Source organism: Chroicocephalus ridibundus, chromosome 16, assembly GCF_963924245.1.
Source record: "Chroicocephalus ridibundus chromosome 16, bChrRid1.1, whole genome shotgun sequence".
NCBI classification, from domain to species: Eukaryota; Metazoa; Chordata; class Aves; order Charadriiformes; family Laridae; genus Chroicocephalus; species Chroicocephalus ridibundus.
The window spans coordinates 7,624,999-7,649,969 of record NC_086299.1 but is presented as its reverse complement, the minus strand read 5'-3'; the positions used below and the strand labels follow the sequence as shown (position 1 = coordinate 7,649,969).

The 24,971-nt window shown below is 55.8% G+C and overlaps 1 protein-coding gene across 1 annotated transcript in view; it reads right to left on the bottom strand.

The window, feature by feature from the left end:
* Positions 1 to 22,961, bottom strand: part of PLEKHN1 (pleckstrin homology domain containing N1) — a 28,745-nt gene extending 5,784 nt beyond the window's left edge. Inside the window, exons 1-11 of the mRNA XM_063353790.1 lie at positions 22,882 to 22,961; positions 21,069 to 21,168; positions 14,566 to 14,712; positions 14,119 to 14,199; positions 12,135 to 12,222; positions 8,440 to 8,564; positions 6,837 to 6,986; positions 6,359 to 6,439; positions 1,604 to 1,673; positions 992 to 1,146; positions 201 to 395 (exon numbers count right to left, since the gene is read on the bottom strand). Coding sequence (XP_063209860.1) covers positions 201 to 395; positions 992 to 1,146; positions 1,604 to 1,673; positions 6,359 to 6,439; positions 6,837 to 6,986; positions 8,440 to 8,564; positions 12,135 to 12,222; positions 14,119 to 14,199; positions 14,566 to 14,712; positions 21,069 to 21,168; positions 22,882 to 22,961 — 1,272 coding nt within the window. The remainder of the gene's footprint in view (positions 1 to 200; positions 396 to 991; positions 1,147 to 1,603; positions 1,674 to 6,358; positions 6,440 to 6,836; positions 6,987 to 8,439; positions 8,565 to 12,134; positions 12,223 to 14,118; positions 14,200 to 14,565; positions 14,713 to 21,068; positions 21,169 to 22,881) is intronic.
* Between the last annotated feature and the right edge of the window lie 2,010 nt (positions 22,962 to 24,971).

The window sequence follows — 24,971 nt, the reverse complement described above, 5'->3', positions numbered from 1 at the left end:
GTCCTTTATCAGCAATGACAAAGGTGAGCCAGGACAAATACAGGCTCCAGGCGCAGATTTGCTACGCTGCGTAGCAAACACGGACCACCCCGCGTAGCAAACACGGACCACCCGAGTTCATCCCATCCAGGACAGACCGCTCTGCTCAAAGGCAGCATCTGCCCCCCCATGTGTGCCTTTCTTTGGGGGGGTTCACTTACATGGAGAGGCTGGGAATAGCCAGAGGAGAGGGGGTCTTCGAGCACCCTGCTCTCAGGCATCAGCACGAAGGACTGTCCGTCGGGGAGAGAGCCGCTGTTCTGGGAGAGGTGTGTTAAGGTGGCCACTCTCCCTCCTGATGCCCAGGAGTTTGTACGGCCATCAGAAGTGAGCGACCCTCTCCCGCTGCCGGCAAACTAGACGGGGGGAGAAGACCAGCACATAGGAACAAGCCCCCCCGCCACGCATCCCTCCCCAGCCCCACCTGGGGGAGCCCAGCCCTATCTGGGGGAGCCCAGCCCTCCATGCCCACCTCCCTGGGTCCCAGCTGTGCCCGCACGGCAGCCGTGCCCGCTGCAGAGTGGTCTGCTGCCCTCTAGGGCTGAGTGGGTGGCTGAAGCCAGCTTGCAGGGTGACAGGGACACATGACGAAGGCTCACAGCGGGGTGAAGGCACCCTGACCCCATCCCAGCTGCAGTGGTGGCAAGGTGGGTCTCCCCTTCCTTGCAAGACCCTGTTGATGTCCTTCTGCCAATGCCTCGCTGCACAACGCTGTCACAGTCTATGGCCAGGGGCCTGCTTTTGAAGGAATTTAATATAATCCATCCTATATAATGTAATATAGGGCTTCAAAGCAATGTGCAAGGATCAGCAGCTTCATGATAGCCCTTGAGCAGGGGACTTGAAGCAAAGTCTCTTGTGTCACAATAGTACCCACGTGGCCAGAGATAGGACAGATGGGAGTCCCGAGAGACATCGACTGATGACCACGCAAACCCACAGCATCTGTTACCTGCCCAGGGTGTGGTGGCTTTGATCCCGAGAAACTCTCTGATCCGGAGAGGGAGGAGTCGGCGTTTCGAAACTGGGCTGTTTTGAGGCAGTAGAGCCACTCCTGGTAATCATCGTAGCTGCGGCAGATCACCCGGATCGAATTGATGAGCCGGCCTGGAAAAACATCACTCACTGCTGTTACCGGCTTCGATCAACAGCCCGCATTGCTTCCTTCAGAAACCCACGGGATTCCCTTTGCTCCATCCCTCCCCACATTCTCCCAGGGTCTGGAGACCCCGACACCGGTGCGGGGACAATGGGAATGCTCTGCCTTGGGTGCTGCGCCTTTGCAGCTGGCTGAATGCAGGACGGGGACCAACACAGCCCAGATCTAAGGGAGGGGGAACCTGTGCAGCCACACGAGCGCTGCTGCTGGCTCACAGCCTCTCCCCGCCGGGCAGCCAGGGCACAGACGGCCTGAGATTTCCAAGCAGTTCGTTTCGGAGAGCTTAGGTGCCGACGGGAGCGAGCACAGCCAGGAAGGTGGCCACGGCAGCTCAGCGAAACCAGCCCAACCCCAGAGACCTCGGCGGCGGCTGCCAGCCCACCCTTCGGCATGCCGGACACGCACCTTCTATTAAAAAGGAGGTTTTCTCGTTCTCTTCAAAAAGCACTTGGATGGCGTTGAGTGGCAGCTCGCCCTGTCGAGAGAGAAGCAGGCTTAGGACCGCGCAGCCACGCACAGCTCACAGACAGACACAACCCGGCTGCCCCTGCCCACTTGAGGGCTGGAGCCTCCGCAGGCACCTGGCAGGTGAAACTCTGCTTCCACAGGAGCTTTCCCTAAAGCCGAGAGGCTTTAGGAGCCGACTGCGAAGCTTAGGTGGGAGGATGAGGAGGGCAGCCCCCCGTGCAGGGCCGGCAGTGAGGATGGAGGAGGCTGGCAGGAGCCTGGATGCTCTCGTTGCGGCGTGAGGAGAAGGTGCAGCTCGACGCCCAGGGAAGGCTCGGTGCCTAAATCCCCCAGGCTGGGTCTGCAGGAGACGAGAGGCACCCAACCTGCTGCTCATCTGGGTAGGGACGTGGGTGCCTCTATACCCTCACAGGTGGGGGGCACAGGAGCGCTGGACAACTCGGTCTCCAGCAGATTGACTCATCCGTGTCCCACCGAACTCACCCTCCCCGCTCACAGAGCTCTCTCCCTTATTGCGGGAAGGAAGCCTCCGAAGCCAGTGTGACTGCACGAGCCATTTCTGTAAACTTTGTTCTTACAGAGTCCCTCCTGAGAACCAAGCTCAGAAAAACACCCCTTCTCCTTCCAGACCCCTTTTTCAACAGGTTCCCGTAGTTTAACAGCTGACTTCTCCAGAAAAATTTGCAAACACGGTCCCGAACAAGGTTTTAGTTGCTGGATTGGGACTTCCAGCCTTGCGAACAGGAATCCCCACAATCCGTACCCTCCAAAGTCTTACAGAGACAGGGTTGAGCCCTGGAAATGCCAGCGGCTGAAACGTGAGCCCTTGTGCTACGCAGCACAGTTGTGAACGCCACTCCTGCCATCGGAGCGGGGCTCGCTCCAGGCAGGCACCGATGTATGTTCCTAAAGCAGCCTGTCCCCGGAAAAAAAATGGATTTAGAAGATACCGTGTGCTATTGCCCCTAAGTGCCATAGTGCCCTTGCACTCACATCCATGGGCAGCACCCAGACCTTTCCTGCTGCTGCATCCCATCCCCAGCCCATCCTCAGAGCCCTGCTCTGCTGCCCAGCAGCAGTGGCACCTTTAAGTGTCCTTTAGGTGTCACCGCTGACAGTTTAATTCTCTGTGATGGGCAACGTGGCAGAAGGGCCAAGGGTTTGTCACCACTGAATTAGGATCTAGGTCTCCTCTTTCTTTGGGGCTCCCCAAGCTGAATTTTCCTTATGGAAAAGGAACAAGAAGAGCTGAAGCAGATTTTGTGCTGGAACTCTCTCACAGATGAGCTCATGCCTTTAATTCTCACCTCGCTCTTTCTGTGAGCAGGGGGAAACCAAGTGACATGTAGTTCACCTGTTCCTTAAGCCCCTGCTCACCTCACCTGGATGTCACCCTAATGTCACCTCACCTGGATGTCTGTGGGCATGAAGCACTAGGCAGGGGCAGCTGGTGGCAATGGCTCCTGGCCAGGATGGCAAACACAGGGTCTGGGGAGAGCTCAGGAAATAAAGTTCCCAGCTCACGAAATGAAGTTCCCACCCCACGCTGCTCTCCCCGATGCCCGGCAGCAGAGAAGGCACAGAAAGCCGGAGCGAAGCCCTGTCATTGAGCTGACGGTGCAATGGGTCAGGATTCATTTGCCTAAGCTTACAGGCTGCAAAATAAGGTGTCTAGCAGCAGAAAGCCCTCATCACGTCCTCGCTGCCAAGCTGTCCCAGCTGCACAGACTCTGGGGAACGTGGCCGACGTGAGGGCTTTGCCACAAGGCAAACGCGGAGCTCGGCCGGGTGCCGGTGGTTTGTGCTGGCCAGCCGCCTCTCTGCCACAGCCCGCGGGCACACGCAGGCTTCCGCGGCATTTCTCCTGCGCAGAAAGTGATTTATGGGCTGAGCAGCCCGGGAAGGCTGACGTTGGGAGGGAAAGCTCAGGCAACGTTCATGGACTTTGACGCTTCAGCTGGCGCAGGCGCTGCAGGGCTGCGCGTGGAGGGGCCGGTGCTGCTCCTACTGCTCCTCACCTCTCCGTCACATTTGAGCCAGCCCTCCTGCCACCGAGGACTGCGCAGGGCTTCCCCGAGGTGCCCGGTGCTCCGTCCTCCCTACGGTGACAGCCCCGTGTCCCTAGGAGAAGGCTGAAACGCCCAGGGGCTGGAGTCCCACTGGGGGAAGCGCAGCAGCATCCCGCAAAAAAACATACAAGTCGGCTGCAGAAAGCCCCTCCGGCTTTCCCTGGGCACGGCACGAACCTGTCCCCCCCACCCCCAGCAGCTCCCCCCTTGCTGATTTACGCCTTCCCCAGGGCTTTTTCCCACCAGCGGTAAGCCAGAGCCTGCTGCTTTGGGTGAGCCCCGTCCCGGCAGGCTCAGCCCCTGCCTTCCCCTTCCCCGTCCCACACACAAACTTGGCAGCGGCAGCTCCTGTGGGTTTGTATGAAACCGAAGAACAAAAGGGCCGGGCTATTCCTTCACACACAAATTGTAGGGCTCAGCGTCTGCTCACAGGGAAGGGAAGTTAATTTGCAGAAGCCCCGGGAGAAGGCTCCCGTGCCCTGACATGCCTGTGGAAAATCAAGTTCCCACCGGGGTGTCACAGGCTGGTGAATCACCTCCTGCCTGCGCTGGGCTGCGCGGAGCCCTGCCATTACCCCAGCGAGCGAGACGCCCGGGGACCAACGCTCTGGCACCGTGGGAAGGGAACATTGCACGGCCAGGGCGGACAAATCTGGTTTAAGGTTTCAAAAGAGATGAGTTAATCCGAGAGCCCAGCCCAAGGCCCCCTTACGTGGTGCCCCATTCCCAGGAGCTGCAAACAACATGTTCCCGAAAACAAGCTCTGTCTGAGGTGTGTCACACAAGCCACCAGCTGGAAACACCCTCGGCTGTTGCACTGGGGATCACAGAATCACAGAATGTGTTGGGTTGGAAGGGACCTCTAAAGGCCATCTCATCCCACCCCCCTGCAGTGAGCAGGGACATCTGTAACTAGATCAGGTTGCTCAGAGCCTCATCCAGCCTGGCCTTGAACGTCTCCAGGGATGGGGCCTCCCCCACCTCTCTGGGCAACCTGGGCCAGTGTCTCACCACCCTCAGTGTAAAGAACTTCTTCCTGATGTCTGACCTCAACCTGCCCTGCTCTAGTTTAAACCATTGCCCCTTGTCCTATGGCTCCGTGCCCTTGCAAACAGCCCCTCCCCAGCTTTCTTGTAGGCCCCCTTCAGGGACTGGAAGGGGCTCTAAGGTCACCCCGGATGGAGGAGAGCTCTCACTGGCATATGTCCCTCCTCACACAGAATCACAGAATGGTTTGGGTTGGAAGGGACCTTAAAGATCATCCAGTGCCACCCCCTGCCCTGGGCAGGGACACCTCCCACCAGCCCAGGTTGCTCCAAGCCCCGTCCAACCTGGCCTTGAACCCCTCCAGGGATGGGGCAGCCACAGCTTCTCTGGGCAACCTGGGCCAGGGGCTCACCACCCTCACAGCAATCTTCCTGATATCCAACCTAAATCTACCCTTCTTCAGTTTGAGGTCGTTACCCTGTGTCCTACCATTACACCCCCGTGTCCTACCATTACACCCCGTCACAGGCACAGCCATCTCCTCTGGCCAGCGAGGTGCTCTATGCAGCTCTTCCCATGGGGTAGCCCTGGAATTAAAAGCAGCCTACATGGCTCGGAGCCTGATGTGGGCATGGTGAAATCATGTGAAGAAGGACCCCAGTGAGTTCACACTGGATTTCACAATCTCTGCGGGGTTTCCTTGTCACTGGCTCCTCTCTCCGTGACCCAGAAGGATGCTGGTCCTGCCGAGGAGCTCAGCTCCGCTCCGCCGTGAGCCAGGGGTGCTGCACGGGCAGGTTCACAGACAGTTCAGCGCTCGTTTTTGGCACATTTGCTCCAGCATGGGAGAAACAGGGCCAGAAAGACACAGGGCTGTTTAATAGCCACTGCAGTAATGTCGAAGATGGATGTTGGCAATCAAGTCTAAGGGCCGTTCAGACTGCGAGCAATGCCAATGCGCTCCCAGGGCCCGTCTGTGCTGAGGCTCCCAGCATTGCTCCTACAAGCCAAGATAGGCTAGGGAAGCTCGTCTCACGTCCCCTGGGGCACTCAGGCCTCCACGTCCTTGTCGGCCCTTCCGCTGGCATGCCCAGACGTGGCTCAGGACCCTTGTCCCGCAGAGGGAAAGGGCAGAAAACGCAGAGCGGCAGCAGCAGCCTCTCCTCTCTGCCCACCAGCCTTTGCCCCTCACCACGAGCATCAGATGTGCTGCCAGGATGCTACCTGCTCCAAGTGGTCCCACGGAGCGGGGCTTGGGAAGCAGAGCCCCCACGGGGACACTTTGGGGCTGTTCCAGCTCCCATCTCAAGCCAGCGAGCCAGGCTCCCTGCCAGCATAACCACACAGAAACATGCCAGCCTCCCTCCTCCCAGAGACTCGGATTCCCTGGCAGCCAGCTCCTTTCCCCCCGGGCTTTGGTAGGAGGGCAAGGTGTTTCTCATGGGAAGATAGCTTGCAACACCCCGCTGCCTGCTCAACCTGCCAGCTGGCAACGGAGCAGCGCAGGGGAAAGCCCTTGCCAACACCAGGAGCACCAGGGAACCCAGGGGGAGGGGAGCAACAAGCCAAAGAAGTGCTGAAATCGACGCTGCGGATGGATGGGAGAGAGGAGGAAGGTGCTCCAAAATGAACCTACCTTAAAACAGAGGGTGTTGCGCTCTTCAGATACTATCACCAGCGTGGACGGGTAAAGCACCAACAGCCGGTCGTGCTGCTCCTTGGGAAGTAAAGAGGAAGAGGGTTCCCTGTGAACGGCCAGGCAGGGCTCAGGTCTGGAGAGCCCTTTCCTTCATCTCTCTGACAGCAGTCTGAGGCAAAGGCTCTGGAAACAGCCGAGATGCTTCCCTGCAACAGGGCTCCACTGAGATTCCTGCCAGCTCCAGCTCCCAGACCTGTCCTGCAAATGCTTATGCACATGCTGTCCCCAAGAACCATTGCCTGGCCCCAGGAGACATAACAAACCTTTTTCCATATACTGGGATGTGGGTAAAATGACCCCTCAGGGCCCCGTTGGATTATCGGAGCAGGTAGGCAGGAGTCTGCACTACCCACTCCGTCCGTTGCCTTTTCCGAGCCGTGCTGACAGGAGGTTGCTCCCCAGAGATGTGTCCTACCTGGAAAGGCAGATGCTGAAGCTTCACTTTGGAAACACAGAGGACATCGCCTAGGGATTCCCGCTGGGTCCCTCTCCAGTCCTGGACAGGCATGTTCTGCACGGACCACCGCAGCTCCTCTTTCCCCATGGAGCTCTGCTTCCAGTCGTTCTAGGGACAGGAGCAGAACTGAGAGGCGGGATAGACACATCCTCCCCTAAGCATTTAGCTAGCACGTGGCCCACCCATCCCAGGACACTTTTCAAGCATGGCAGAAGCAGGAAAGAGTAAATAAATCCGTGCAGGAGCCAGTTTTCCAGCTGGGACTGAATAACCGTACTTGGTAGCTAGCATCATCTGTACGTTGCCTTTCAAAGGGGAACACCTCTGTTCTACAAGCGGGGAGATGGAGGCAGGGAGGGAAGTAAAACACCCCGCAGAGACTGGGGGAGAAGACAGGTCTCTCGCGTCTGGTCCTGTTTTCCAGGCCCGGGTCCCAGTCTCCTCCTTCCAATGTTTTGTAAACGCTGGATAATTGCACAAGCAGCCAACTGCGCGAGGATTTCTCGGAAGCAGACCCAAACCTCTGACCCTTCAGAGGCTGTGGTGGTGGCACCTCGGGGTCGCAGGTCTCCCTTTCAGCGCCCACCCCCTGCCAGGGCACTCTTAAAGCCTTTCTTCTTCCACCCTTCCCTCGCAGGAGACCGCACAAAAGGCAAGCTGTATGTGGACACACATGCAGCAAGCTGTTGCCAGGCCTCAGCAGTACCGAGCACCTTTGGGGTTGTCATTCAGACCGAAATCCCACATTCGCCCCGGCGCTGGTCGCACAGACCCAAGCCCCTAAGGACACCTGAACACAAATACATGGTTCCTCCACGGCGAGAGGAGCTCCCAAGCAAGATCACGTCTGTCAGGTGTGGGTAATTAGCGTGTCTATCCATGGCTATTTTAGGGGTGGTGGAATAACTAAAGGAAGCGAGAGCTGCGAGGCGTATTGCCCAGGGCCAGCTCCAGGCGCTGGCAAACAGGTAGGTGCCTCGGGCAGCAAGCAGCCGGGGCCACTGAAGGGGTGGCCACGGTGCTGCCCTGGTACGTGCTGCTGGTGGAGAAGGTCAATGGCCATGGGCCAGAAGGGCTGAATTACAGCTCGTACACAGCCCCGGCAACTGCTGGAAGTGGTACAAGTGGCACCAAAACCCCTGTGCGCCACGCCAGAGGGGCAGCTCCCTGAGCGGTGTGGCGAAGCACGCAAGCATCTGGCCTGGGAAAAGGCAATTGTGCCGGGAGTTAACCCCACACCAACAGTTGGAAAGAGCAGCCAGCACAGCGAGGAGCATTTGGAAGCGGAGCCAGAGCCCCTCTCCCTTTCCATCCCCAGCCCTCTGCTCCAGTTCTCCTGCCTGGAGAAGGCACCCAGAGCCCCGTGGGGGACTCGGGATTCTAGAAGAGGAAGGTGAGCACCTGGAAGCGTGGCGAAAATGGCTGAGAGAGGCTGGCTGCAGAGATTATCCTTCCCAGGGAAGGCAGCAGGAGCAGTGCAGCATCCACCCAGCCGGTCCCGGTCGTACAGCTCTGAGCCCACAGCACGAGAAACGGCTGAGCACCGTCCCGAGACACCAACCTGAGAGAGGAAGGGCAAGGCAGGGCTTCCTCCGTTTAGCTGGATCTGTTTCTCCAGGTGATAAAGCCACTGCTTCAGCTCTGACTCAGTAGGGCAAAACACGATAAGGGGATTCAGCAGCGGACCTAGGTATGCGAGACACGAGATGAGCTGAGCAGATAAGGGCACCAATTGCAGCATCAAGAAGCCAGAGCTGTTGTGCTCGGCACATCACGCCATGGGTTGCCTGCGAGTCCTTTGCTCTGTTGACACCCGGCTCCCGTCCCTCCTGCCGCCACCCTGGGCACGTGTCCTCGCATCAGCTTGCTGGGGAGCCGCATCTAGCTCCGACCACCCGCCCCTTTTCAGCCCAAAACTAGGCCAAGAACAAAAGTCAGAGACAGCACGACAGTCAAGCTGGAAATCAACGGGCGGATTTCAGCTTTCAAAGCCCCCAACAGGTTGTGAAAAGCATCTCTGCGGGCAGAGACTACCACAAGCGTGCTGCTGCAGACAGCCGAACCCAACGCAAACATTTCATGGCGTTTCCTAGTTTCACTTTGGCACTCGGTAGAACATCAGTAGCTCTCTGACACTGTTTATTTATTGCTTCACCAAATATAATCTGTGCCAGACGAGCTGAAGCTGCTCTCAGACATACCCTTGAAGGGAGGAACAGCCCTATATCTTATTGATTTTAATGTTTCCAGCTATCATTCGCTTAACATAACCTAGTGACGTTAATAATAATTTATGGCAGGCTGCAGAATGTATGTTATGATTAATAATTTACCAGTGATCTCATATTAAACCATATTTGGTGCATGCTCAGTAAGAGCTGGCTTTGCGGCACTTGGAAGTATTCAGATAAGCAAGTGCGCTGGATAAGCATGATACTTTGCCCTTCTGTGGAGCCCTTCATCCCATAATTCCTGCATTATTTATGAACACCGGTTAATTAAGACTTTGAAACACATGTGTCTGTCAGGAAATGCACTAAACACAGACAAAGCAGAGCTGGGGAAACTGAGGCAGACACTCCCTGAGTGACTTTTCATAAGTCACTCCGTTCAGACCCATTACAATAATTAGGTGTCGGGCTTTACCGGGCATCCAAGTGTCTATGTACCTTGTGGCTCTGGAGTTCTCTTGCCTTGGTTTCCCTGTCTTTGCAATGGAAATGAGGTGATGCCCTACTTTACAGAGCTGCTAGGAGGGTACAAAGGTGCTAGCGTTACCCAGATATTCCGGCAGCTCTGAACATGTCCCTGGGCATCCAGGCCCTTATACAGACAGCAGGAATTTTGCCGGTAGGGCATGACCCTTGAGATGGCACTGCTTGCTCTGCCACCTCCTCCAAGGCCAGCCTCTCAGACGTACCCCGAGGGCTGTTTGTGTTGCCGCATCTCAACAGGGCCCCAAAGGAAGAGAAAATGAGAAAAGAGAAACTCCTGCCTAAGCCTGAAGCCGGAGACGTGCCCGGAGCTGGTGGAAGGAGCTGCTGGGGAGATGTGACGCACAGCCCCAACGGCTGCTGCTAATTCGGCTGCTGCCATTTCCCTCAGCCCCAAGGGCACGTTTGCGGCCGGGCCATGACACAGCCATGCTGAGCAACCTGTGCCGGCCCTCGTGCTCCTTCCTTCTGCCCTGTCCTTCCTCTTTCCTTGCGAGCGCTTCCAGAGGAAAAAGCGAGAAAGCCCCTTCCCGGGGCAGCAGCAGTTTATTCCCACCCAAATCTCTCCGTCTGGAGACACAAAAAAGCTGCCACTTTTGCGGGTGAGGAGGCCGAGGTAACTCAAGGTGCTCAGCAACTTCATCAGCATCAGAGGCTGTGCCAGAGATGGAGCCCAAAGCCAAGGCCATGGCCAGCCGCCATCCCCCTCTCCGTGCCATGGCACCGAGGGCGGCACTGCGTGCTGCCGGGCTTCGTTCTCCCGCTCCACCTCTGCACTTCCAACGATCATGACGGCATCTTCCCACGTACCGAACTACCCTAGGAAGTGCAGTTCTGGGGGAACTACTGATGCCACAGGATTTCTCAAGAAAATGGATGGGTGTCTTTTGTGTCTCAGAGTCATGAGACAAGAGACACCCACCCTGACCCCGCGCAGGGCCACGGACAAGTCTCTCATCCCCTCCCTGCCTCGATTTCCCCCCCTCTAGCAGAAAAACAGAACTCCTCCACTCATCTGGCAATCCTAAATATCGCCGCCTCCCTGGTTTCTTTGTGTCCCTGTTGCCTGATACACACAGCACTCTGTCAGAAAGGCTTTGGCTCGTTTTTCCCTAAGCAGGACACAACCCCAACAAAGCTCGAGGCGATTTTCCACCCCACCACGCTCCTGCGTGTTTCAATACAAGCAGAACAAGTCCATCCACCCCAGCGCAGACGCCCCTGACAGGCTATGCCTGGGAGAACTTTTCCTTCGTTTTGCAGACTCCCAAAAAGGGCTGGAGAGCCCTGCCTCGTACCGACCACAGCTCAGCAGTCCTCAAAATTAATGGATTGGGTTGTACCAGCTCCTTTTTACAATTTATGTAATTTTTTTTTTTTGAGGGGCCTTTGCATAACTTTCTCTCTAACAGAGGACACCAGAGCACACCGACAGTGGGCCGAGGACACAAATGAGCTTTCTTGGCTCTGTATCGTTACTGGGTGATTTACTTAGTTCATGCTGTAACGACTACTCTCGAAGGCTTGCGACTGCTGTAATTCAGCAGTGACTAAGCCCAAAGAAGCCTCCGGCCAGGCTGCAGACAGGCTGTCATCCCGGGAAAACTTTTCTAAAGCAAGATCACTCGGAGAAAAGTTTAAAAAAGCTTGTGGAGGCCGGAGTGCTGGTGAGGGAAGAGTTGGTGACGTGACACTGGGTTCTGGTAGCACCAGCCTGGCATTATTGGTGGCGGCAAGTCACCTCTTGGCACTGTTGCCCATCCTGCATGCCTTGGGCTGTATGCGTGCCTGCTCGGAGTCACTCCCCGGCCTCGGGGACGAGAGACAAGAGGTGGGAGAAGGAGTTTTATTCCACTCCTTCCTTCAAATGTGGCGCACAAAGAGCAAATGAATGGGCAGAGGTGGGAAGTGTCACCAGGAGCACAAACCCGCTGGAGCATGGACCATCCCTCTTCTGCGTTGCCGTTACAGAATCAGAGACTCACAGAATGGTGGGGGTGGGAAGGGACCTCTGGAGATCACCCCGTCCCACCCCCTGCCAGAGCAGGGTCACCCACAGCAGGTGGCACAGGGACGCGTCCAGGCGGGGTTGGAATGTCTCCAGAGACGGAGACTCCCCCACCTCTCTGGGCAGCCTGTGCCAGGGCTCTGCCACCCTCACAGCAAAGAAGTTCCTCCTCATGTTGAGATGGAACTTCCCATGGTCAAGTTTGTGCCCGTTACCCCTTGTCCTGTCTCCGGGCACCACTGACAAGAGCCTGGCCCCATCCTCCTGACACCCACCCTTTCAGTATTTATAAGCATAAATACTCCAGCCCCTTCCCTGCCTGCAGCCCTGGGCATCGCTGCTCAGGTGTTTAGGAGCTGGGAAGCCTTGGAGGGGAAGAAGCAAATGCTGGGAGGAAAAGCTGCGGCTCTCTGCAACCTCTTTTCACAAAGTGGTTCTTCTCTGGGACTAGGTGAGAGCGGGACAAAGAGCGGCGACAGGCGTGATCCATGCACCCTCTCTTCTCCGCGCCAAAGCAAACAAAGAGGCACCAACCTGCAATGCGGAAAGCGTGATCCTCCTGCCCGGTGCTCTTCCCAGTCCCAATTTCACACACATGCAGCTCTTTCAAAGGCAGCAGTCCCTGCGTAAGAAGAACACACTGTTATTTGGGGGGGGGCGGGCAGCCCGCAGGCAGGCTCTGCAATTCGTGCCCCTTTGCCGTAGGAGACTGGAAGTCCAGCCTGGGCACCAGCAGGTTGCTGGGGCTCCTGGTGTTAGACTGCGAAACGCTGCCCCGAGGGGGAGCATTTGGGGTTTCGATCCAGCACGCTGCCCAGAGGAAGCAGATTCAGCAGCTCCCCGGGCTCCGCGGGGCCAGTGCTGCGGTCACCAGCTGCCCTGCAGGCAAAACCACGTTCTTTGTATTCCAAGCCTTTCAGTTTTAAGAGAAACCTCAAAAAAACCCCACATTGCTGGTTTAACACAAGCAAGCCAGAAGATGGAAACGACCACGAAGCAAAATCCAGCTGTCCGGTTTCTGTACTCCCGTTCGTCAGAGTCCCGCTGTAACGAAGCACGGGGACAGATAACAAATTCTGCTCCCTGTCTTCAGCTTTCTAAACAAGGACTGTAAAAGATGCTAATTGCTGTAATGTCTAAGGGCCAGCACTGGCACGTTAATTCCTTTTTAATTCCTCCAGAATTAATAATCGAAGCAACTGTTTATAAAGCAGATGGGAGATTTTGTAATATTGTTTGCATTCTGACACGTCTCTTCCCAGTTGAAGGCTGGCTTGCTGGGTGACTCGAGATGGTATTGGCGTATTGCATTAACCTCAAGTCATCTAGAAGAAAATAAATCCTTTCTAAAAGGAACGAATCTTACGACCATCTACAAAACAGCCATGCTCAGCTTTAGTTACTCACTCACGTGGAGGGAGAGCATGTTCAGGGCTTCCTTTTTGTTGGGCTGTGACTTTTTTTGGCCGCATGTGCAAAACAGCTGATTGTTCGTAATTTACCAGCATCATCAGGTTAAAAGACTGATGAAGGGTTTGCCAGCGTGATTCCCCAAGCCTGACCTCAGCTTTTTCTTTCCACCCTCTCCCGCATGCCGCTTTCTCTTGCCCTGCAGATGAAGAACTCCCCCTTGGTTCAGAAGCCAGGGCCAAGTCCACCAAGGCCAGTGGGATTCGGAGCGACAGGAGCTCTGACCCTTGCCAAGGCACAGCTCTCTCTGCTTGGTGCTCTACACAAAGTCACAGAACCACAGAATCACAGAACAGTGGGCATTGGAAGGGACCTCTGGAGATCACCCCGTCCCACCCCCTGCCAGAGCAGGGTCACCCACAGCAGGTGGCACAGGAACGCCTCCAGGCGGGGTTGGAATGTCTCCAGAGACGGAGACTCCCCCACCTCTCTGGGCAGCCTGTGCCAGGGCTCTGCCACCCTCACAGCAAAGAAGTTCCTCCTCATGTTGAGATGGAGCTTCCCATGGTCAAGTTTGTGCCTGTTACCTCTTGTCCTGTCGCTGGGCACCACTGAGAAGAGCCTGACCCCATCCTCCTGACACCCACCCTTTAAGTATTTATAAGTGTTGATAAGGCCCCTCCTCAGTCGTCTTTTTTCCAGACTGAAGAGACCCAAATCCCTCGTCCTTTCTTCATCAGAGAGGTGTTCCAGTCCCCTCAGCATCTTGGTAGCCCTAAGTCCAGGTAGCCTAAACGCCTCTTGTCCCTGGTCCTGCCTGCCAGCCCTGCACGAGCCCCTGTCCCACCTCTGTCTGCCCACAGACAAGGACCCAGGCTGGGTCTGGGGTTGTCTGGCTCCAGTCCCTAGGAAGAAATGCTCTCTTCCCCCAGGGGCTTGGCATCCACGGGAAAGGACTTGCGGAGATGGCCTAGAGGAGGCCAGTGGCAGCCCCAGGAGCAGAGCCCCCTGCCCTGTCCCGTCCCATCCCATCCACCCAGTGCCCCCAGCTTGCCCATATTGCCCGACTCCCCAGTGCTTGCCCCGGCGTGACCGGGAGATGCCCTACCTGGTAGGTGAGTCCGTTGGAGCCCGTAGACTGGAAGTACAGGTAAGACTGGAACAGCTCCAAGAAGCAGTCGTTCACCTCCTGCAGAAAAGACAGGTTTTAGGGTTTATCTCAGGACACCTTCCTCCTCCCCGCTTCCCTCTGCATCTCAGACTGATCTGGGCACAGAAAAGCCCATGGTCGCTCATCCAAGGGCCACCACCACATCCCCGCTGGTGGATCTGCTGCCAGCCTGGCAGCTGAACATGGAAGCACGGCCCAGGTCCCCACTGGGATGGGAGCCGGTGGGTGCCAACCGGTACCCGTGCAGAAGTCCCCGGGCCAACTCAGTAGCCCAAGGAAGTCTCCGTGAGTCACATTTCCCAGAATTATCCTTTACTTCCCAGTCCTGATGGGTGACTCCACGCCTGGGAAGAGAAACGCCCACACACAGGTGCCGCAGCTTACCTGGCAGTGCTGGAACTTAAACTTGACCTTGGAGTAATAGATCATTTTGCCCAAATTCCTGACAACCGTTTTCTTTCGTCCCTTCTTGAACAGGCTGGGGAACCTCTGGTCCAAGTTTTCTTTCTGGTTTTCCTGGTTTTGAATACTCTGCACCAAGGATTCAGGAAAAACAAATCAGAGCCGGTGGGAGGTGGGGGGCCTGATGTCTGGAAGAGACATTCCCAGAACATCTTCCCAGAAGGATTTCCTCGGAAAGGTGCCCCAGGCTGTTTGTTGTTGGGTGTCCATACCAGCGTGGAGCTGGGGTTCCGTTACTGCTGGGGGGCTGTCCTCCCTAGGCAGGGGAGATACTGACCTAAAGGGAGGTTTTCTGGCTTGGGAAAGAGGGTGTGCAGGAGCACATCCTACATTTAGGATCTCCCAACTCCACGGACGACCTCCTGCCATCCTAATGAAATGCACTGGAACAAGGACGGATCACGGCGAAGCAAACACTAGGTTCCTCAGCTCTCCCATCTGCTCGGATCCCTCGGTTTCTCCGGGTGGAATCTGGTGTTTCAGGTGCCCAGACACTTTTGAGGACAAGTCCCACAGCCATAAAAGCAGCTGCCAGGCCCTGAGCCATGAAGCTGCTCCACTGTCAGGGCAAAAGGCTAAGGGAAGCCAGCAAGCACAGGGGCTGACGTGAGGAGATAATACTCAGGGCTGGGATCGGGGCGGAGGGTCCCTTTTTTCCTGCATTCTGGTTATATGGAAATTCTTCCTTCTGTGCAACGGCATAAACCCACACCCCTACAGCACCCCGCCGCTCACCGTCCCGGGGCTGCAGCTGCGCTACCTAGATGCTGCTGAAATCCCAGGGCTGAAAAGCTCTCCCTGCAGTTTCTCTGGGAAGGACACTTTTATTTCTGGGGGTTGGTTGATTTTCTTGGGGAGAAGAGAAGGGCTGTATCCCTGCGAGGCCACGGACATCACTGTTCCCCCTCCCCAGGTCTACACCCCACCTGCGTATCTGACTCTTAAATATCAGCTTTAGCGTTAGCGCATCACGGACTCTGGGATATTCATGCCCAAGATAAAGAGAAGGGAAGGTGGGAGAGGCAAGGTTTGCCCTGCTGCTCGGTCACCAGGCTGTGGCCACCTCGGTGGGATCCCACTCCAAGCACTGGTGGCTGCATTTCTCGGGGATGCTTCCAGCGAGGACGTGGCCGGAGCTGGGATGCAGGGTGTCGTGGTGGCTCCCCAGGACTCGTACGCTTCTGTCCAAACAGCATTTCCAGGAACGAGCAGGGCTCAGCAGGGATGGAGCAGGCAGTGCTTCCCCGCCGCCCAGCCTGTCTGGCCCGCCTGTGCCCGCTCCCAGCGCCCCGTGCCAAGGAGACAGCTGCGTGAGCCCCATGATAAATGACGAGCCAGCAGAGCTAACCAGATCTGTCTTGCTGGGGCCTCCATGACTCACCCCTCTGGCATGAGATTAACCCTTCTGCTAACCACGCCGGGGACATCGGCAGCGCTCGGGCCAGGGGGGAGATGGCGAACCAGTTCAAGACAGAGGAGGAACTGCTGGGGAGAGTCCAGCGGAGGCTGTGAAGATGCCCAAGGGCCTGGAGCATCTCTCTGCTGCAGAAAGGCTGAGGGACCTGGGGCTGTTCAGCCTGGAGAAGAGCAGACTGAGAGGGGATCCCATCAATGCCCATCAATAGCTACAGGGCCGGGGGCAAGAGGATGGGGCCGGACTCTTCTCAGTGGTGCCCAGTGACAGGACAAGGGGCAACGGGCACAAACTGGAACACGGGAAATTCTGTCTGAATATGAAGAGGAACTTCTTCACTTTGAGGGTGGCAGAGCCCTGGCACAGGCTGCCCAGAGAGGTGGGGGAGTCTCCGTCTCTGGAGACATTCCAACCCCACCTGGACGCGTTCCTGTGCCACCTGCTGTGGGTGACCCTGCTCTGGCAGGGGGTGGGACGGGGTGATCTCCAGAGGTCCCTTCCAAACCCAAACATTCTGTAATCCTGTTTGAACCAGTAACAGGAACCTAATGCTGTCGGGACCCTTTCACCTGCAAAGCTTGGGGTTCCTTCCAGGGCATCACTGAATTTAGGTAACTCTTTTTGGGACACGCATTAACCCCTTCTCTGCTCAAAGGCTCCCTCCAGCTTTGCCAGCCAGCTCCATGCAGCACCCACCAACACGCACCCGGCTCCTCCCCTGGAGGTGGGAACCTGCTGGCTGCCCATTAATGGTCTCACCGAGAGGCAATTAAGCGTAGGGAAAGATTATGTTTGTGCTACAAGCCGCTGTCAGAACAAAGAGCAACTGATCACCTGACAGCTGTGGCAGCAATAACAAAACACAGCTCGGAAAAGGGAGGGGGGAGAGGATAAAGTAATGAAATTACGGATGCAGCGATAAGCAGCAACACCGGCTCCCAGCTGCCTGGGCGATGCTGCTGCCTGGAACGTTGCAGCCAATTTCCCCAGTAATAAATGAGGCCTCAAGAAGCCAAAGCAACCTGAGAGCTGGGAATCCAGCAGTACTTTTGGCAAAGAGCTCAGCCAACCCACCAGCTTCCACAGGGATCCTCTGGGGTTGGGAGGGAAAGGGAGAGCTCCCACCGCCGCTGTTCGAGTGGCAAGAAACAAATTAAATGGAATAGAATCATAGAATGGTTCAGGTTGGAAGGGACCATTAAGATAATCCAGTCTCACCCCCTGCCCTGGGCAGGGACACCTCCCACCAGCCCAGGTTGCTCCAAGCCCCGTCCAACCTGGCCTTGAACCCCTCCAGGGATGGGGCAGCCACAGCTGCTCTGGGCAACCTGGGCCAGGGGCTCACCACCCTCACAGCAAAGAATTTCTTCCTGATAATCTCATCTAAATCTCCCCTCTTCCAGTTTAAAACCACTCCCCCTTGTCCTATATCTCCCCTCCCTGCTCCAGAGTCCCTCCCCAGCTTTCCTGGAGCCCCTTTAGGGACTGGAAGGTGCTGGAAGGTCTCTCCGGAGCCTTCTCTTCTCCAGGCTGAACCCCCCCAGCTCTCTCAGCCTGTCCTCACAGCAGAGGGGCTCCAGCTCTCCCAGCATCTTCATGGCCCTCCCCTGGCCCCGCTCCAACAGGTCCATGTCCTTCTTGTGCTGAGGGCTCCAGAGCTGGATGCAGTACTGCAGGTGGGGTCTCACCAGAGCGGAGCAGAGGGGCAATACCTCCCTCTCCCAAGCAAGCATCTAGCCAGCCCAGCTTGCAAGGGTTTGCAGCCAGACTGAGAAGACAGCTGGAGTTAGTGGCTAAGCATGGGGGCATCTCCAAGATCAGGGACAAAATGGGATCACGGCACTGAAATCTCCTGCCACCCTTGGAGCAGGTCCTGTCCGCCCATGCCACACCAGTCTTTCAAGCCCAGTCTTATCCCTCGTGATCAGGTATTGTGGTTTCACAGGAAGAAATGGGGCTGTTCAGGTCCTTAGTTTTATTTTATTTTTTAGCAGGCAGTTCTCTCATGTCTTTTTTCTAGCAATTTTATGTCCTTCACTGGGGTGCCATGGTTAAAACCCCAAATGAATACAACATTTGCGTATGTGCAAGGAGAACTGCCCTCGCACCTCCACAGGTTCCTGCCCACATCTCCGGAGAGCAGCAGCAGCAGGAGGGAGCTGGACATCATTAAATGGCAGGGGGTTGGAACTAGATGATCTTTAAGGTCCCTTCCAACCCGAACCATCCTGTCATTCTATGATTCTATGGAATCCAACAGCCAGCACAAGTCCCTGGTGACAGCCCGTTTGTGCTGCGCCAGGGGCAGCACTGACGCCCACCTCCTACCCGCTGCTTTTCATTCTAACACCGGCCAAGACGGTCACAACCGCAATCCCTGAGCTCGTCTCGTTTGTCCATCGGCCATTTCTGTGGTTTCTTTGTCCCTTGCCTGCAGAAGGAGGCTGACGAGCGCTGGCTCAGCCTTTCTCACTCAGAACAAAACCCTTTTGTAAGGCTGGCAGTGGTTCCCATAAACGCCCGAGCATCTCTCTAGGTATAACAGCGATTTCCCAGGGTGTGGAGGACTTGCCTAAACCCACGCTCTGGAGAAAACAGCTCCTGCTGAATCTCCGATGTCTCTGGGCTCAGACCCACAAGTGCATCCCTGCCCTCCCTGGGACAGATTTATTGCCACCAGCATGGCCTGGGTCTGGCCATCCCCTAAAAAGCAGCACTGGGAACCCCCTGATGTCCTGTCAGGGTTGGGGACCAGAGCTGTCACAGCCTCTGCCATGAGCATCACTTATCTCCCAGGCCCGTGCACCCCCCAAAACCACAGGGATGCCTCAGCGTGCAGCCAAAATGAGAGGGAACCAGCATTTCCCACTCCTCTGGAGCCCTCCCCAGCCAGCCGTCTGCTCCCCTGGCTGGGCTGGGCTGGTGGCAAGCGCCTTCCTGCCCCAGCCCCAGCCCCACGGGCCCGGATCCCGTTAGCTCAGCTATCCCGCTGCGCCTGACACAGTCCAGATCATCGGAAACCTGGTTTCTCTCAGGGTTCGCGGAAGCAGCGGGACTCTCGCAGCGCCAGTGCCCTGACATGTTCTTTCGCTCTCTCCCGGTCTCGGATGCCTCATCCTACAGGTAGAGCAAGTTAATAATTAACCCGCCTCAGCCCCTGCAGACCCCAGTGACTCCCGGCTGAATCACTAACCCCGGCAGCAGGAAGAGCTCAGCCTTGCGAGGCTGGTGCCCTGGGGCTCCCAAAGCTGCTGTTTAATGATAAAAGAAGCAAATGAGAAGCACCGCTCTTCTGCCACATCCTCCCCCCTCACTCTGCTAAGGCTTTGCAGGAGCCGTAACTGGGAAGCGTGGGAAATGGGGCAGAAGGCACCGGCTTTGTGTGCCCGCTGCCCGTGGCAGGGTCCGGAAGGGACCTGGTTTTCAGGAATGTCACTTGCCCCAGTCCCAAACCACCTGCCGTGGCCAGAGGTCTGGCCACCCCATCTCCTCCGAGATTGCATCCGGAGAGTCCCGGGCTGATGGCTCCTCTCTAACCTGGCCCTGCAGCAGCTGATCACCTCCCGCCCTCGGAGGTGTTTCTCCCGAAAAGACGGGAGTGGGAAAGGGGCTAAGCCAAGGCTTTCTCCAGGCCACACAAGAAGCTTGCGGCTGAGCAGGCAGTTTGAATCCCATCTGCCCCAGGCAAGGGTAACATCTAAACAACTGCTCCACCCTCCTTCCCTCCCTGAAGAGATCCCTCACTCTCTCGTGCTCCCGAATGAATAATCTCTCCGTGACCTTTGTTTTGTCAGTCCGCAGGACTCATTTTCCAGGATCCGCTAACATGACAGCTCCCCCTGCTTCCCCAGGGGAGGCATCCAGGATCCATCTGGGACCTGTTCCCGTCAAGTGCTGCCCAACCCTTCTGGAGGGACGTGCCCAATACTCTCATTCACAAATAACGGGCAGGACTGTGAAACAGCCCCAGTTCTGCTGTGCTTCCCACCTCTTAGACTTCAGGATACGTTCTCCAAGAGAGAGGACGGCACTCACCCACGGCCACCTCACGAGCCAGGAGTAGGACCCCAGTCCTGCTCCTTTCTCAGGCTCACACGAGGAAAAGCCAAGGCCCTTTGGGTTGGAAAGGGCCAACCTGGGAGCAGCTGAAGGGAAAGGGACTGCGGGGTCCCTGCTTGTGGGGAGCAGATGTTTGAATCTCTGCAGCAACCCAAAGTACACGAGCAGGGCTGCTGACAACTGGGTCCTGCAATACACCAAGCCCTTGACCAGCACCTCGTCCCCAGGGAAATACAGCCAGCCAGCAGCCAGAAACCCAAGAGATAATGTCCTGCCGCTGATATGACCCATCGAGCTGTGAGTCTCTGCCTCGGTTTCCCTTTGGCCCATATCCGCAGAGCCTACTTGCCACACAGTGGGGCAGATGCACGCACAGTACAGCCCAACAAGCCCCGAGACTGGGTCCCCATCCCTGGCCCACCCAAAGGGACCCGCGCAAACGTAGTGGGGCTCATGGTTTCACCTCGGCTTTCCCTCCGCAGTGCTGGGAAATGGGCCATATGGCCACAAGGCTGGTACGTGCCTGGGACAGACCTGCCCTTCCTGATTACCTTCCCAAGGCTTCTTGCTAGCATGCTGCCTGCTCTGTCTCATTCCAGCGTGGGAATGAATCATCCTACCTTTGAATGCTCGCTCGCTCGCTCTCATTTTCCCTTCCTTCCCAGGCTACCCAGAAACAAAAGAACCGATGGCAAAGGGCCTGTGTGAGATATTCCCACCATGCCGCCTGCTTTGCTCTCAGCGCGACCCTCCCACCCTGTCACAAATTTGGGCTAATGGCAGGTCCCCTCGACACCTCGACTCCCTGGGCTGCGGATGGGACCTCCATCTCCTTGAGACAGACCTGCTGCTACCCCCAGAGCCAGACCCATTGTCCCTCTTACGTCCTTGGGGTGGGTGGGAAAAATCTCTGGGAGGAGTGGGGAAGGGGGTTGGATGTGTTTGTACTTGCCTTTCCTGGAATATACTGCAGGATTTTGTCTGTGGTCGTATCTCTCTCCTGCCCTCCTTCTATACCAAAAAAGCTGGGCAGTTTTTTCTTGCCATTTTGCCTACAGAGGGGAGAAAAAAACAAAAACAAAAACAAAACCAAAAACAAAAACAAAAACAAAACCACGCATGCAAACACAGATCTAGGCTGATGCATCGTGAATTCTGCCCAGAAATAAGGAAGCCAGAAAGCTAAGTAAGCAATTTGTCACGGGCTTTCTAATCATCCCAGCAGAGCAAAGGGCTGATCAACAGCCTGGGAGAATCGTAATGGGGTTTGTGCTGCACTTGTTGATGTTTCTTTGCTTTTTTACATGCCTTTGCATAACCAAACGATCAGCTGGGCTCATCTGTGTCTCCAAATCAGCGGAAGGACCAGATGTTCCATTGCAAAATACAAAGACCAAATCCAGCCCTGACAACTAGTCCAAAGCCCCTGGAGTGGCGATGCATATGCACACGTACACACCGTGTATTCACAAACAGGTTTTATTTCTACCTTTGTGGGTTTCCTCTCCCTTTCCTTCCACTCCCAGCAAGGCCCCCAGCTTCTCCTTGCGCGCACACCACTAACGAGCAGTTCCCAATGCCGTTTAAGCAGCGCTGGGACTGCTTTGGTGGGATTTCCCGGCGGTTGCTCTCTCTTTCAACCAGATTGCAGCCTGTAGTTCAGCAGAAACCCGGCTTATCTCCACGGAGAGCCAGGAGCGTGGGAAGCCGGGATTCCGTGGGCACAGGAGGCGCTCTGTGGCTTGGCTGCTCCCCTGCAGCTACCTGATGGCCCCCCTCCAGGGTCCAAATTCCCCAACCGATCCCCTCTCTTTTACCCCACAGGAGCTCCACAGGCTCCTAGAGGTTTGCTCCCAATTTCTGGCAGCACAGGAGACCAAGGGGATGGTTTCAGCGTCTCCTCTGGTTTAGAAACCCCCTCAGCCTGGCGGAGGTTATGGGGTTTGCCTCAAAGCCCAACACGTATGTCGAACCCAAGGTTGATGAGGAGTCACCCTGCTTCCCGACAGAGCTCCTGTCCAGCCCAGAACGCTCAGGATGGGGAGGGCTCTGCTTTGTGGGTGCTTAGGTACCGGCAGCAGCCCTGTGACACGCTGATGGGAGCACGGGCCATGGGAAAAGCAGGGCACAGGGTCATATTTTGTCCTATTTTGGGACAGGCATCCATCGCTGGGGTACCAGAACGCTGCCCTGGCCAGCCCAGCACCAAAGTCCCCCGAGGATTTTACAGGCATTTTCTCTTGCGTCTTCCTTTCAGGGTTACAAAGGCAGGGCAAATATTATTGGGCAGAATGTTGGGATTTGGGGCTTTCTCTCTCAAGTGGGAAGAGTGTGAATGCTGTTTTTTCACAACACAGCACCGCAACTCTGGGTGTCACGAATACAAAAAAAAAAAAAAAAAAAAGTTGCAGGTGAACACAAGGAGTGTCGGGCGTTCTGCACCTTGCCCTGCCTGTCCCACAGAGGGGAGTTTTAATTTTCAAAGCGAAATGAAATAAATCGCCTTTCTCCTGGGGGCGGCGTCTCTGGGATACTCTGCCGGCAGAGATCTAGGATTCCTTCCCAGGCACTTGTGGGGAGCCGATCGCGTTTAGCACCCCGTAAAACCATGCAAAAGCCCGATTCTGCCGAGCACGGAAAATAACTCCTGGGTTTCCTGAGCTGGGGCTCGGCTGCCAGCCCAGTCCTGCGTGGTGCATCGCACGGGGGGGAAAGCCGGCAGGGAACTGGAAAGGCAGCCCAAAGGAAAAGCAAGCGTTACTTACTCTTTCTTCAGCGAAGGCTTCCTTCTGAAAGAGCTCCTGAGCCGCCCAGGTGCCTGAGGAACACAAGTTATGTTCCCCATGCCGGCAGCGACTGGAAGCGCCCGGGAGCAGCGGGGAGGTTTGCGTGTGTGTGTGTCACCCAGACGCTCCCCTTCCGCTCGCCGTGACCCGGGCGGGTGTGGGCTGCGGGCGGCTTTCGGCCGAGGTTCCCTTCTCCTGCTCCTGCCCCTTCTCCTTCTTTCTCCTCCTGCTCCTGCCCCTTCTCCTTCTCCTCCTGCCCCTCTCCCCCCGCCCCGTCGGGGCTGGCAGAGCCGGCGCTGGGAGGAGCGAGCCAGGTGAGAGGCAGCGGGCCCCGGAGGGGGCAGGCAGGGCAGGGCAGGCAGGGCAGGCAGGGCAGAAGAGACAGGGCGGCAGCCTCTGCCCCCCACAGCATCCCCCAGACAGGCAGGAGGGCTCCCCAGTGAGCCGCGGGATCCCAGCCGCCCCCCTCCGACAGCTTCTCTCTTCGCCCATTCTCATATTAATAAGCATTTCAAGCTTGGGGGATTTCTCAATTAACAAAACGGTGCCCCCAAGGTGGGCGAATCCGGCCTTAGACCTCATTTTCCCTGTAATTAAGAACTCAGAATTAACAACCCGGCGGTGCTTCGCTCGCCGCGGCGCGCTAACGTTTCTTCCCAGCAAACAGGACGAAGCCGGAGCCCCGGGGAAACACGCCTGGAGCGTTTTTATTTTTCTTTTTCCCCAAAAGGAAATCGATCTCTGTTCAGGTCAGGGGGAAGGAAAAAAAGGACGCGGGAAGATAATATTGGTGATTATTGTTTAAGCGTTCTCCCAGGTGTTCAAAAAGGCAGCACTCAGAGCAGTTGTATTAGTTAAAAAGAACCAGCGTGGATTAGAGGTGAAGAAAATAATACAAAAATATAACAAATTTACAGGGGAAAGCTAGAATATATCAAAATCTAGGGATTGTGGAAAATTGATAAAGGAAGAAAAATCCAAAAGGAGAAGTGTGATCAATGAAACTAAAGGGATATTTATAGAAGAAATGCTTTTAAAGGAGGCAAACCAAAAATTCCTGACCATGGTATGAGTCCTTTACTGTGTGGAAACAGAAATAATCATAGTGAGTAGCTGATGATAATACAGCAGAATTAATATTTCTGTTTTGTCTATTGAAAAAAAACCAGTATAGTCATAAGAAACGACAAACCCCTTTTCATTCCACGGTCCTGCAGGTGGCTGTTAAAAAGGAAACACAGAACTTTGATGCTCGGGATCGGAAGGTCCAGAGAATTCATATCCAAGAGTTTTACAAGACCTGAACCACAAAGGGCTTGGATCGCTGCTGTTCATTTGCAGGAAGTCTTGCAGGACCGTGGGATTTGCAAAGAACTTGCATAAATTAATAGGGATTTCCACGGGTAAAGATGACCATCCCGGTAATTATGGGTTTGTCAGTTGACACTGATTCCGAGGAAAATGATGTAACAGCTGTTAGGGAGTTTAATTAACTTTAAGAATTAAAGGAGGGGAATATAATGAATACAAATCAACTCAGGGTTATGGAAATTAGATCTTGTCAAGCTAATTTAATCGCTACCACGTTTGAAAAAAAAAGAAATAATCAGGTTTAGTTAATATAAATAATAGTACGAAATTACTATAAAGCGCGTGATGTGACACGTCTTCGCAACTTTCTAGTAAGACTCCGAAAGGCTGCAGAGGGTGTAAGACCCACTGATCCATCACAGACCGGTCAGCCACGGAGAGGCGACAGCAACTGTGCACCAGGACTGACTGTTGTCCGCGAAGAGGGTTTCTGCCGGCTGCTCCAGGGAGCATTTTTGCCTCCAGACCGTTTCCAGTGACAGTCCAGCAGCTCCATCTTGCTACGGTAGCAGAGAGGCTACAGGGATGCAAGAGGCTGGAAGCGGCTGTGCGGGGAAGGGACCTGTGACAACCGGCTGGCAGCGAGGTGACAAGAAGAGACGCAGAGAAAGTGAGGCTGGGGAGGTTGAACCTGGGAACACGGCATGCATTTTTAACGGGAAAGGTTATTTCTTACCGGAACAGCTCCCAGAGGACTG